This window comes from Saimiri boliviensis, chromosome 7, assembly GCF_048565385.1.
Source record: "Saimiri boliviensis isolate mSaiBol1 chromosome 7, mSaiBol1.pri, whole genome shotgun sequence".
Taxonomy (NCBI): Eukaryota; Metazoa; Chordata; class Mammalia; order Primates; family Cebidae; genus Saimiri; species Saimiri boliviensis.
The window spans coordinates 15,909,044-15,923,864 of NC_133455.1; the positions used below are offsets into that span (position 1 = coordinate 15,909,044).

At 47.1% G+C, this 14,821-nt stretch overlaps 1 protein-coding gene across 2 annotated transcripts in view; it reads left to right on the top strand.

The window, feature by feature from the left end:
- The window catches only part of FBXO21 (F-box protein 21), a 44,718-nt gene extending 30,248 nt beyond the window's left edge, over window positions 1–14,470 (top strand). For both annotated transcript variants that reach the window (XM_039471768.2, XM_039471769.2), the window contains exons 11-12: window positions 1,413–1,570; window positions 12,160–14,470. In XM_039471768.2, coding sequence (XP_039327702.1) covers window positions 1,413–1,570; window positions 12,160–12,350 — 349 coding nt within the window. In that variant the 3' untranslated portion in view covers window positions 12,351–14,470. The remainder of the gene's footprint in view (window positions 1–1,412; window positions 1,571–12,159) is intronic.
- The last annotated feature ends 351 nt before the right edge of the window (window positions 14,471–14,821 follow it).

Sequence of the window (14,821 nt, forward strand, 5' to 3'; positions counted from 1 at the left end):
GTTACTACTGGCCGCCCAAGTTTTATTAAGAGCCTCCTCAAACATTTCTTTTTTCTTTTTCTTTTCTTTTTTTTTCCTTTGAAGACAGAGTCTGGGCCTGCTGCTTAAGCTGGAGTATAGTGATGCCAACTCAGCTCACCTGCAACCTCTGTCTCCCAGTTCAAGGGATTCTCATGCCTCAGCCTCCCAAGTAGCTGGGACTACAGGCACACACCACCATGCCTGGCTAATTTTTTGTATTTTTAGTAGACAGTGTTTCACCATGTTGGCCAGGTTGGTCATGAATTCCTGACCTAAAGTGATCTGCTGTCTTGGCCTCCCAAAATGCTGGGCTTACAGGCATGAGCCACCACATTGGCCCATTTCCTGTATGTTCTATTGAGTTGTTACTAGTACTCCCTATTGATAGGTAGTTTGTTCTTCTGTATATTAGTCTCTACATGAGGAAAAGTTGCAGATGTCTTTTCCCAGTTTTTGGCTGGTGGTTTTCATTCTTTATTGCATTTTTTAAAACTTCTAAATGGAAAATTGCAGATTTTTGTGTAAGAGAGAAAGGAGTATAAGGAGCCAGGTGGTGTTCCTGTCATCCAGCCTCAACAGCTGCCATGCAGGGTGGATCTTACTCTCTGTGCCCTCCATGCCTTTCTCCCTGGGTTCATCGACGCAAGGGCCAGATGTCATTTCCCCTGGAGCGAGCTCAGTATATACCTTTAAAAGGCGGGGTCGCTCGCTCTCTCCCTCTCTCTCTGTCTTTTAATATTTAACATCTTGTTATCACATCTGAGAAAATCCCAGTTACTTAACTTCATCCAGTAATCTCGTGAGAGTTCCTATTTTCCCAATGTCTCATATTTTTAAAGTATTTGAATCCTGATCCAAACACTTGGATCTAAGTATCAGGATTCAAATACTTTAAAAATATGGGACATTGGGAAAATAGGAACTCTCACGAGATTACTGGGTGAAGTAATGTTAGCCTCTTGGGTTTAATGATGTGAAATTGGTTAGTCTTTTCCTTTACAGGTTGCATCTTTAGTGCCTTGTTTTAACAAACCTTCCCTATCTTGAGTCAAGAAGGTCTTTTATATTTTAAAAGTTCTGCATTTAACAACTGAGTCTTGGCTGTACTAAGATCTGAATTTGCTGTGCTGTTGTCTGGCCGGGTCCCCGTTTCTTTTTCTTTTGGATAACCAGTTGTCATCCCATCACTCTTTGTTGGAAAGTGTATTCTTTTCCAGAGAAGGTGCCATGTTGATAAAGAGAGTTGCTTACAAAAGGGGTCAGGGCTGTCCTGAAAAATGATTCCCAGGGAGTCAAGCAGGTGGCTGAGGATGCAGCCGAGAGAAGCCCGCCGTCATCTGTAGGTTGCTGCATGGTCTGCAGGGACTGACGGTGCCTCCTGTGTTAACTAGGTATGGCTATAACTGTGTGATCTACGGCTGGGACCCCACCTGCATGATGGGACACGAGTGGATCCGGAACATGAACGTCCACAGCCTGCCACATGGCCACCACCAGCCTTTCTATAACGTGCTGGTGGAGGACGGCTCCTGTCGATACGCAGCCCAAGGTAAGCGGCCCCCTGGCGTGTGTTCAGCGCACTTTTGAGCCCTCGGGTAGGTACTGTAGGCGTGAGCCGTGGGTGCCTTCGGGGCAGCCCGAGCCCCATAGCCAGCCTCCTTCGGGCCCGCAGTGGCTAAACGTGGCTAGGTCTGCACAAGTGCGGCCCTGGCGAGGGTCCAGTCACACCCGCCCTCCCCCAGAGCCTCCTCTCCTGCAGCCCGGACCCTATTCCAACACTTGACAACCCTCATCTGATTGGCGGCCGCCTGTGCCAGTAAATTCCTGTAAGTCCGGCCTTCCGGACCCAGGCCTCGGCTCCTCCCAGGCAAGGAAGGCACCGGGTGAACACCTGGGGGGCCCCCCAGCGTCCCCTGGCTTTTCAAGGCTGTGGCTGCCGGTTGCGTGTCCCCAGAGACGCCCTCGTGTGGCCACCTTTGGGGGCTGCAGTCCACAGCGCCGGCCCTGGGAGCACCTGAGAGCCCACAGGTGTGCAGTAAGGTTGGGTAGGCGAGCAGACCACTGCCGCTCCGGCCGGTGCCAGCCAGGGCAAGGCTGAGGTAGAGACTGACGGAGCCTGTGGAAGCAGGTGAGGGACAAGAAGGCCTTGAGTATAAGTGAAAAGGCCTCCCTTTTCTTTGTTTCTATTGAAATTCACCTCCACTTAATAGGATGAATTCATTGTTGTAATGTATATTAACTCCATTTGATAAACATTGTCCTCTTTTTCTAGATGAGAAAACTGAGGCACAGGGGAGCCATTTAATTTTTAACTTACAGAACATGATTTGAAGCCAGGCAGTGTGACAGAGTCTCCTCCTTAGCCGTCATGCTCTGCCTGTTCATGTCTGGCTCAAAACATGAGGTTTGACTTAACTCAGTAAATCCAATAATCAAAATACAGGATGCATAAAAATCTCAGAAGTTTCTAAAAGGCTGGAAATTGCCAGGTGAGTTGGTTCACACCTGTAAGGCCAGCACTTTGGGAGGGTGAGGCAGAGATTGCTTGAGCTCAGGAGTTTCAGACCAGCCTGGGCAACACAGCAAGACCCCATCTCTACAAAAAAATTAAAAATTAGCCAAGCAGAGTAGTGTGCACATGTGGTCCCAGCTATTCAGGAGGCTGGGTTGGGAGGATCACTTGAGCCTGGGAAGTGAAGGCTGCAGTGAGCTATGATTGTGTTGCTGCACTCCAGTCTGGGTGACAGAGTGAGACCTCGTTCCGGAGTAAAAGCCTGGAAAATAATTATTATTGTCAATTCCTCAGAAACTGAAAGGGTCCCCTGGAACAGCAGCGTCAAGAGAAATCTGTTTCTTGAGATTGCAGGCCGCTTACCCTCGCTTAGAGTGACGGGGATGGTGTAAGGGGTTTACGTACTCCCTGTGTCAGGTGGAGGCACCGGCAGTGATATTACTTAACTGCTGAAGCTGTGTCACATATAAAAACCATACTACAATAACCATCTCTGAGACTCAACACGTGATTTGGAAATTATTGACCGATGCACTGGGCAATTGGTACCAGCGCAAGTCACCTGGTACGTGTTTGATACCCTGCAGCCTGTGGTGTTCACAAGGATAAAGGAGCATTTTCTTCTCATCAGCACTGTGGGCCAGTGTCTGTGGCTTTACCACATGGCTTTACCACATGGCATCCACCGTTTAGGGTAGGCTTTAAGTATTTTGGTTTTAGGGGTTGTGAATTTGTTCACTCTTAAATTTGAAGATTCGGAAATTGATCTCTAATCCTATCTAGGTAAACATGCAATGTAAGGTTTAGTCATAAAATTGTCGTTACTGAAAAAATCAATATCTGGTTGTCAGTTTTACCATCTCTTAAATGGAGACAGAACTAAATGATTATGGGTAATATTAGCAAATTGCCTTCTTGAATTTAAAATTTTGAGACGTAGAAAATTCTTAGAACTTCAAAGCTCTTCCTATACTATGATAGTTCCCGTCCTCTGCCAGTGGTTCCATCAGCCCTCGGTCAGCAAGTGTTTCTCTTGTGTCCTAGGCTGAGGGATAGGCCCCCTTGACATGCCTGATCTGTGGCTGTCTTCAGGGTCCTCCCTACCCGGGAGACTCTGCTCTGGGCCCTCATCTCCTTCCCCTTTGGACATCTGTGGATGTGGTTGCTCCCAAAGCCATGTTTCCATTCCAAGCTCTTCCCTGGGCTCTGCCCCCACCTGTCCCAGCCCCCAGGCACCTGCACTTGGAGGGCTCTCTGGGGTCTCTCCAGTGTCTCTCTCAGCCCCGACTCACTGACCCCATTATTTTAGCTTGATCATATCTGTAAAGACAGAAGCGTGAACTCATTGTGCTGCCCCATCCCCCCTTGCACCTGCCTGCCCCATCTTACTGAGTGATACCACGTGGGGGCTGTGTTTGGCTTCTCTTTCCTCGCCCTCACCATACATCCGTCCAGCCAGAAACCCCACTGCTGTCTCCTCGTGTGTCTCACATTTCCATTCTGGTGGCCTCTGCTTGCCCACTTCCTCACTGGCCCCTGCCTCTGGGCCTGCCCCCAACCGGTCATTTCCGTTAGCAACAGCAAGAAGATCTTCCCAGTGTGTCCCTGGACCCGGCCACTCGCTGCTTGAACTGACTGACCATCAGGAGTTTCTTATCAGCAGTCCAGAATGCTTTACCAGCCCCTAGGGATCTGGCCCTCCGCTTACCGCCCCAAGGCTGTTCCCACCGCCAGCATGCTCCAGGCCACTTCAGATTGTCTTCCTTGAAGTCATTATTCTTGCTCGCCTTCAGGTCTTGACACGGTTGGCTGCCCCTGACTGATAGGCCTCCCTGCCTTACCTGCTGGTTTCCCGTCACTTCCTTCTAGAAGCTCTTCTCACTCCTGCCCCTTCCCCACCTCTCAAGATCAGGTCATTTGTCCCACTCTGTACTTCGTGACACCATGTCCTTCCCTGTCTTTCACATCCACTGTTTCCTCTTGAATGCTCTGCCCCTCGCCCAGCGAGAGCTTGGGAAGTTCCGTGACTACCAAGCTCCTGCTCACCCAGGGTGTGTCCCAGCTCCCAGGGCCATGCTACTCCCCTGGGAGACGCTTGTGTTCAGCTGGGGGAGGGAATCTGTCCTGGAGAGACAGCAGTACACAGACACACTGCAGTGAGATAAGGGGGAAATGTCGTGAACGAGACTCCCTTTTTTTTTCCCCCTGAGACGGAGTTTCACTCTTGTTGCCCAGGCTGGAGTACAGTGGCGCAGTCTCGGCTCACTGCAACCTCCACCTCCCAGGTTTGAGAATTCTATCTCAGCCTCCCGAGTAGCTAGGATTAAAAGCACATGCCACCACACCCAGCTAATTTTTGTATTTTTAGTAGAGATGGGGTTTCATCATATTGGTCAGGCTGGTCTCAAACTTCTGATCTCAGGTGATCCGCCCACCTTGGTCTCCCAAAGTGCTGGGACTTTTTTTTTTTAAAAAAAACAAGTTTGGAATGAAGAACATTTTCAAACACATGGAACAGTTAAAAGAATACATCAAATACCCCCAGTTACCCTCCAGTCGATTGAACAGTGAATGATTCAGATACTTGCTTTATGCATAGAGATTTTAGTTTTTTGCTGCACCATTTGAAAGAATATTGCAGACATAATCTAAATAGTGAATTATGTCTAAGTATAAGGACATTTCTCTGCATAACCACAATTACATTATCACAACTAACAACAATTATTTTGTAATATTTAACAGTTTTCAGATTTCTCAGTTGGCACAAAATAACCTTATACCTATTTTTTGCTGGTATTTTTTAAAAATCAGAATCCAACCAGAATTCATTCACTTCATTTGGTTGTTTTTTCTCTTTAATCTCTCTTATTAAAGACAGTTCCTCATTCATCATCTTTCTTCCCCTTTTTCATATCCAGACTGGTTGTCTTGTAAATGTTTTTTGTTTGTTTGTTTGTTGAGACAGGGTCCTTCTCTGTTGCCCAGGCTGGAGCATAGTGGTGCGAACACGAGTCACTGCAGCCTTGACGTCCTGGGCTCAAGCAGTCCTTCCAGCTTAGCCTCCCAAGTAGCTGGGACTACAGGAATGCACCACCACACCTGGCTATTTTTTGTGTCTTTTGTAGAGACAGGGTTTTCACCATGTGGCCCAGGCTGGTCTCAAACTCCTGGACTGGAGCCTTCTGCCCACCTTGGCCTCTCGAAGTGTTGAGATTATAGGCATGAGCCACCAGGCCTGGCCATTGTCTTGTAAATTGTATAACGTTTTGTATTTGCCTCATTGGTTCCTTAACTGTATGTTGTCTGTAATCTGGGAGTGAAGTCTGAGGCCTGATTGCATCGGGATAAGAATTCTTGGGGAGGATACTTTGCCACGTGCTTCCCGTTGGGTCTCATCAGGGCCCCCTGTGAGTGTTGCTGAGTTTGGTCACTTGGCTAAGATAACGACTCACTGTTTCAATTAACGAGAAATCAGTGTGGTCATTCTGTGGCAGCCTGTGAAGATCCTGTTCCCCAGTGACCTTCAACATCACAGTTAGTTCCAGCACTTTTTGAATATCCTTGCCTAGATCATGACATGAGAACTGCCGAGTGGTGGTTTTTCCACCACTGTTACTGTCTCTCCTTCAGTGAACAAGAGCTTTCCCCTTCCTCCCTGCCTCTCCCTTCCGCCTCCCCATCTCTCCTCCCCTGCCCCTGTTTCTGCCATAGACTCCTGGATTTTTACTCAGTGTGTTAGAATCACATGGAACGATTTTATGCTCATTAGCCTGTTTTTAGCCAGTGAGAGGCTAATTTCAAAAACACGTAATTAAATATGTTTTCAAACATTTCTGGGTTAACGTGTTTTTATGAAGTGGTTTTTTTTTTTTTTTTTTGAGGTGGAGTTTCGCTCTTGTTGCCCAGGCTGAAGTGCAGTGACGCAATCTCAGCTCACCGCAATGTCCACCTTCCGGGTTCAAGCTATTCTGCTGCCTCAGCCTCCTGAGTAGCTGTGATTACAGCCACCACACCTGGCTAATTTTCATATTTTTAGTAGAGACAGGGTTTCACTATGTTGGCCAGGCTAGTCTTGAATTTCTGACCTCGTGATCTGCCTGCCTTGGCCTCCCAAAGTGCTGGGATTACAGGCGTGAGCCACAGCGCTCGGCCTGAAATGTATTTTAAACTTTTCTTGATCTAAATTTTCAGCCTTTGGCTCCAGTGATCCTGCTTTTCTAATTACTAACTCTGCACGAAGAGTTGAAGAGTGAATTAGAAATCACATACATACATGTCATCTTCAAACAGTTTTAGTTTGTACAATGAAGAGGATTCTTCCCTCAGTGTGTTCCATCTTACGAGCTTACCCCTAATGGGATGTCCAGCATCTTGCATGTGTGTAAGGTTTTGTTCCCACTAGGGGGCGCGCTTTGATACTTTCATGACACTGGGTGGGAGAGCCATCGCTCCTGTCCCACCTCCTTCTGGACTTCTCAGATGCTGTGCAGGGTGTCACAGATGCTCCTTGTCTAGGTCAGCCGTCGTGCTGGAAGGCCAGGAATTCAATTACCATGTGAAAATCTCGTTCTTAGGTTTTGTCTGTTATGATGAGGCACCTCGTACACTGCTTGATAAATGGCGTGTCCTCGACAAACATTGGTTCCCTTTCCATAACTTATTTGACATTTCCAAACTCAACGTTCCACCCATACAGTCCTCCCCGCCTCAGATACACACACACACACAAATACACACACACTCCGTGGCCATCTGCACCTGTGGGCAAGTGTGGTGAGGTGGGTGGGGATGCCCTGCATGGGAGCAGGGGTTGCGTAAGTGGCACCAACGTGTCAGAGGATGCTTTGGCCCTCGCTTTCAAATTGCAGACATCTCAAGCACGCATTCTCTTCATCCCTCCACACGTGTGCAAGGAGGCCTGTGGCCCCCTTGTTAAAATAGCAAGACAGTTGTCATTCATAAGGACTCATCAAGTAGCCTGAGGTCTATGCAGACTGGAATGATTACTAACCTGGAATTGAGTAAGCCAGTTGTAGGCGAGTGCTTAGAATACGTTCTGTATAAGTAAACACATAAAGCAATACCAAATTTTAAGTATATCTGGGGTATTTCAATGCATATGTGTGTGCTCATAGGAGAAGGACTGGAAGGACACTCCCACCGACGGTGCTTTTCTCTTGGAGAGGAGGACGGGATCAGGACAGGACAGGTGCCCATGGAGAACTCATGGGTAGTGTTTCCATAGCATCTATTCATGTATTTTGGGGTAGCTGAAGATTTAAAATAAGCAGACAGATTACTCTGAAAACTTCAAAGGAATCCCGGAAGATTTCTCAGGGTTTTTCAGTTCTTTTAAGTAGTACCTGGTTCATGTTTTAATTAAGTTTTGTGTTACTTAGATTTATCATTTTTTTAAAAAGTCCATTTTGTGAAAACCTGTGGATTGGCATTTATTTATCTTTCATAATGCATAGTCGCCAGCTTCATTCTATTGTTGATTATTTCCTGTTCTGCTTCTAAGCAAGCTAGAAGCCCAGGTCCGTAAATGCACCGAATCCAGCCCTTGTTCCTCTCGCACAGCCAGGAGTGGGGCTGGGAGCACCCTCGCGGGCTGTCATTTGCCGCTTACCTGGTTTCCCAGTGTTCCTGCCTGGACTTCGCTTGTGTCTTGTTCTGGGCCCATGTTCAGAATTCTGTGCAGTAGCTGTTGGGTCTGGTTGCCCTGGCAGATCTGTGAATGATAACCTGAGTTGCCCCTTCTTTCCTCCTCCCAACAGAAGCTGAATGTTACCAACAGCAGGCTGCCTTGATAATACATAGAAAGGAAAATGTGGAGGAGAAGGAGCAGTGCTGGAGTGCAGGGCTGGGCTCTGAAGCAGGGCTTCTCAGCCCAGCACTAGGCACCTTTCGGTCAAGACAACCATTTGTGGGGGGCCGTCCTGGGCATTGTAGGGTACTTAGCAGCATCACTGGCCTCCACCCACTATGAGCTGGTAGCAGCTTTCATTACGACAACCAGAATTGTCTTCAGACCTCACAGATGTCCCTTTGGTAGTGAAAGAGCCTCCAGATGAGAACTACTGCTCCACACGAACTGGCAGCAAAGCAGTTACTCTAAATTACTTGCTCGAATTTTCTGTACTTCACAGTCTATGTCCTGCCTACCAATGACAGGGAACACTGGTTCCCTTAGAGCAAAGGGGATTTTGTCTCGATGGTATCCCAGATTCTGTACCCTCCCCCTATTATTTCTGTGCCGCTCTGCAAGAACATCCAAACATGGCTGGGCGTGGTGCTCACACCTGTAATCCCAGCACTTTGGGAGACCAACACAGAAGGATCATTTGAGCCTAGGAGTTTGGAACCAGCCTGGGCAATGTAGCCAGACCCTGCCTCTACAAAAAAGAAAAAAGAAAATTCAAACGCAAGGGCCCTGGCAGCTGGCCTGGTTAAAATACCAGGTCGTGGTCATGTCACCATAAGCCTCCTCAAGGAAAAGATGCCTTGCTAATTGGTTTCTCCTGTTACTGGATGTGCAGGGGGAGGTGGCAGCTGTGGGTGGACAGAAAAGGGCATCTTAGCCAGTGTCATTTTGAAACATTTGTAGCAGTTTTTGTTTGTTGGTTTTTAACATTTATTGATTTTTCCCAAGTCTAACATTTGACAAATACAGAGAAAATCATCTCTAGAGACCTACTGGTGACAGTAGAGAGATTAGAGTTGGCGAATAAGTCGTTTTCCTTCTGGAAAAAGTGGGAGGTTCTGGAACCATGGGCTCCTGTGTGTCATGTGGACTGGAGCGTCTCTTTCAGGGCAGCGGTGTTCTGAGTCTCCCCGTCCCCTCCCCTCCCTGCTGTCTCCTGACTGTTGGGTTTTTCTCAGGTCTGGTTCCCTTCAGCTCTGGGATGGGACTGTGGTTTGAGTCTGGGGTTAAATCCTTGGGCAGCCCAGTCAATGGCAGAAGGGGGCTCTTTCCAGGGTTACATGGGAGGGTGCCTGTGACTCCACTGTGGGGTCTGGCACATTGTAAGTGCCCAGTTTAAACTCTGTCACTGTGCCACATCATGGAGCAACCCCTGATCCGTGGCCTTCCAGGCCCTTTCCCGGTGGTACAGGCTTTTTAACCCACCTTTCTTGGAGGCTCTTACAAACCTGTTACTCATTTTCATGGCCGCCTCCGGCTTTGCTGAATTAATGTGCCGCCATCATTTATTCACACAGTGACATATACTTGGACGTTTACCCTGCTCTTACGTTTTTCCAGCGTAAGTACTGTTAGGATAGACAACCTCCATACATTCATCTTTGCACATGACGTGCCTGTGACTTCCTCAGCCGTACTGATTTGTTTAAACAGTTCTGTCGCTGGTCACAGTCTGCAGAAACAGCCTAAAACAACATATTAGCGCATTCTTCAGCTCCTCCTGTTTTGTGGTTAAAAAAAATAATTGCAGATTGAGTCATACAACTCTTTTCCCCTCTCCCCAAAGACAAATCTCAGTTAAAGTCAGTGCGTCAGAAAGATGCCTGAGTTCATCCTGTGTACTTCGAGGACGCACGGCCTCGGATTCCCTGACTTGGTATTTCAGGCTGTTTAACCAAGCTGCTTAGGAAATAATGTGCCACACTGTGTTGGTGAGCCCATGGGTTGGCCTTACTTGCATTAATTTATAGACCCACTTGAGTTCATTTGAGTGATGGGCAGTGCCAGGGATGGCTTCGGAGTGATCGGAACTGGGTGCCCTGGAGACACAGTCACAATGGGAGGATCTGCCCAGCCCAGCTCCCTTCCGCTGCCAGGTCATGGAGGGCATGGCTGGGCTTCTCCTGGATCAGGGGCCACACCTACTCTTGGGCCAGGCCTCCATGGCCAGCAAAGAAGGGCTCACAAAGCACCATCCTTTAGCTGGCAGGATCTCAGTTATTCTGGGGAGGTCGGGAACCATGTGAAAGGATTTCAGCTTTTTAAATACCTTGCCTGCATTATCCTTTTTTTTTTTTTCTTTTGAGACAGAGTCTGGCTCTGTCGCCCAGGCTGGAGTGCTGTGGCACAATCTCGGCATACTACTGCCTCCCGGGTTCAAGCAGTTCTCTGCCTCAGCCTCCCAAGTAGCTGGGATTACAGGCACCCGCCACCACACAAAAATTAGAGAGACTAATTTTTGTGGTTTTTTTTGTTTTGTTTTGTTTTGTTTTGAGACAGAGTTTCGCTCTTGTTACCCAGGCTGGAGTGCAATGGCACAATCTCGGCTCACCGCAACCTCCGCCTCCTGGGTTCAGGCAATTCTCCTGCCTCAGCCTCCTGAGTAGCTGGGATTACAGGCACGTGCCACCATGCCCAGCTAATTTTTTGTATTTTTAGTAGAGACGGGGTTTCACCAGGTTGACCAGGATGGTCTCGATCTCTCGACCTCGTGATCCACCCGCCTCAGCCTCCCAAAGTGCTGGGATTACAGGCTTGAGCCACCGCGCCCGGCTTGTATTTTTAGTAGATGGGGGTTTCACCATGTTGGCCAGGCTGGTCTTGAACTCCTGACCTCATGATCCACCCACCTCGGCCTCCCAAAGTGCTGGGATTATAGGCGTGAGCCATCACACCTGGCCTTTTTGTTTTTTTTATTTCATTTTTACAGTCTTTTTATTTTTTTTGAGAGGGAGTTTCGCCCTTATTGTCCAGGCCGGAGTGCAGTGGCACGATCTCAGCTCACTGCAACCCTGCAACCCCCGTCTCCCAGGTTCAAGCAATTCTCCTGCCTCAGCCTCCTGTGTAGCTGGGACTATAGGCATGCACCACCGTGTCTGGCTAGATTTTTGTATTTTTAGTAGAGTTGGGGTTTCACCATGTTGGTTAGGCTGGTCTCAAACTCCTGACCTCGAGTGATTCACCCACCTTGGCCTTCCAGAGTGCTGGGATTACAGGCCTGAGCCACTGCACCCAACCTTATATTCTGTTTCTCTAGTGGCAAAATAGAGAACAGGGAGAGGAGGTAGCTTGATTTTCCCAAGAGATGTACAGATAATAACAGCTGATATCCACGTGGGATCTGGAGGTGCAACCACCTTCCATTCATCCCTGGTCTCACAGCAGCCCTGGAAAGAGGCTGCTCGCTGTTGGAAGCCCAGGGCCAGTGCTGGAAGGAGCTTGGGTGGAAAGTGTGGTCTGCGTGAGGGACTCCTGTGAATAGAGGAGAGTGGTAGCAGGTACGAGACTTGGCACCACGTGATGTGGCAGCTTCAGAAACTTAGCCACTGCCAAAAAAGGAGCAGGCAGGGATAATCTTGTCCCATTGTCCAGTCAGAGAGACCTAGTGTGAGTCTGTTGTTTTGCCGGTTCCTAAGGGACTGTTGGAGTTTTGCTGGAGCCTGACATCCTGCACAGAGATTTGGAAAACCTGCTGTTCCGTGGGGAGCTTTTGGGGGACCCACACCACCGCCCACCTTCTCGTGATTGCCGCTCACTGCCCTTTTCCCATTACCTGCTCCTGGCTCCATAAACATCTTCAGCCTTCCCTTCTACATCTCAAAAATGCCACCTGGAAGGGGTGATGGGAGGTTCTCTGGATAAAAGGTGCTGCAGAAAGTGACACTGTAATGAGAATGCCCATGTGCCTCTTTACCAACAGAAAATTTGGAATATAACGTGGAGCCTCAAGAAATCTCACACCCTGACGTGGGACGCTATTTCTCAGAGTTTACTGGCACTCACTACATCCCAAACGCAGAGCTGGAGATCCGGTATCCAGAAGATCTGGAGTTTGTCTATGAAACGGTGCAGAATATTTACAGTGCAAAGAAAGAGAACATAGATGAGTAAAGTCCAGAGAGGACATTGCACCTTTGCTGCTGCTGCTATCTTCCAAGAGAACGGGACTCCGGAAGAAGATGTCTCCACGGAGCCCTCGGGACCCGCTGCACCAGGAAAGCCACTCCACCAGTCGCACTGGCTGCCTCCTACTAAGTTTAAGTACTGTGTGCTCTCCCCCAGCTGCAAAGACAATGTTGCTCTCCGCCTACACTAGTGAATTAATCTGAAAGGCACTGTGTCAGTGGCATGGCTTGTATGCTTGTCCTGTGGTGACAGTTTGTGACATTCTGTCTTCATGAGGTCTCACAGTCGACGCGCCTATAATCATTCTTTGTATTCACTCCATTCCCCAGTCTGTCTGCATTTGTCTTAGAACATTTCCTTGGCTGGACAGATGGGGTTATGCATTTGCAATAATTTCCTTCTGATTTCTCTGTGGAACATGTGCAGTCCCCAGTGAGGACTGTGTGTCTTTTTACCCTGAATTTAGTTGCATATTCAGAGGTAAAGTTGTGTGCTATCTTGGCAGCATCGTAGAGACAGAGACATTAACAAGCTAATGGTAATTAGAATCATTTGAATTTATTTTTTTCTAATACGTGAAACACAGATTTGAAGTGTTTATCTTCTTTTTTTAAAATTTAAATGGGAGTATAACACTTTTCCCTTCCATATTTCTCTCTTGAGTTTATGCACATCTCTGTAAATCATTAGTTTTTTATTACATAAAATTCTTTGAGAAAATGCATAATAGTGAATTTTGTGAATGGATTTTTCCGTATTCATCTACAATTCCTCCCTTTTAAATGACTACTTTTATTTTTTAACTTAAAAAATCTACTTCAATATCAGGAGTAGGTCTTAAATCAATGATGGTTTTTTTTTTTTTTTTGTAGTAAGACATAGAAATCTGATGTTAAATGTTTGCTCTTAGAAGTCATCCGCCCTGGTCTCCAAAGACCAAAAAATGAGGCTTTGCTTTTGTGATCAGGGAAAAAAAAAAAAAAATCGTGAACCTTAAAAAAAAGTTTTTGAAGGGAAAAAAAGTGGTTTCCCACCCCCTGTTATTCCTCAGAGTCATTTCAAGGCCTGTTCAAATGCAGCAGGTTAGAAAGAGAATGTCTTTCATTTGAAGAGTGTGGGACTCGTGGGAAAGGAGATGTGCGTGTTGTAATCTGCTTTTCCAGGCTGCCAGGGTCCCGGCAGCAAGACGAAGCCTGTTGTGATGTCTTCTGGGAAAGCCTGACTGTGTGCAGACAGCCCTGGCTCCTTCCCAAAGTTCTCAGTAACTGAGCCCGGAGGACCTGCATGCCTTCGTGCAGCTCTGGAGCTCCTCCTCCTCCCGGCCTGCCAGTTCTCACGCGAGCTAATCTTGCCATGAACTGATAGACGCTAACTTCTGGAGTTAGGACCTAGTTACTTTGCTCTCGATTTTTAAAATAATGCAGTTGCTCTAGTGAACGGGGTGTTAGGGGCCTGTCTGTGCGCCTGTCTGTCCATCTGCATGCGGTATTCTCACCCATGTGTTGAATGACTGCAGCCTGTTTACCCTTTGGAAACCCTGGGGTGACGGAGGAAAGCCACCTGAGACCACTTCACAGCAAGGGAAGGCTTTAAGCACTTACTAGACAGAGATGGGGATTTGGCCTCGGCTCCTCCAGCCTGAGTTAGCCATTATCCACTGTCCACGTTCCTTATGAGTTAAAATCCAGAGTCAAAGGATTTGAACCTGCATTTGGAAATGTGACCACTCACAGCACCTGGCCCACCAAGGCTGGGAGTATTGTACACTACTCTCATTTAAAGGGGAAAATTAGATAATATGGAATTAATGAGATGCGTTAATAAGAAACTGTGAGCATGCTGAGAGTTAACAATTGTTGGTTTTCTGGTTTGATTGATTTCCTTTTTGCTTAGAAACATCAAAGCCAAGAAAGATGGTTTTACCTTTACTGACCCAACTGTAAATATGTATCTAGACTGTTTTTAAATGTGTTTCTTCATGACTGCTTCATGGGCTCCAGGAAGCCTGTATCACCTGTGTAAGTTGGTATTTGGGCACTTTATATTTTTCTAAAAATGTGTTTTGGATCCTAGACTCTAATAAATCATAAGTTTCTTTTTAAAAATTTTCCAAAACTTTTCTCCATTTTCAAAAGCCCTGTTACAAAAGTAGAACTTTCACAATGTTAAAATGTTAACTATTTGGATATAGCAACTTCTTTTCTCCTCAAATTAATGCCAAGATTTTTTTGTACAATGATTAATAAATGGAACTTATCCAGAGAAACCGCACAAACGGACTGCCCAATTTCGTTTCAGGACAGAAAGCCCAGCCACGATGAGAGTAGAATGTCTCTCACCTCTCTTCGACGCTCAATATGAAAAATATGCTCTGCGGAAATTTTCTTAACATTGGTGAGCAGACAGCCTACCTTTAAACAGGACCTCCTTGCCCAACATTAATTTTATCAGCTCAC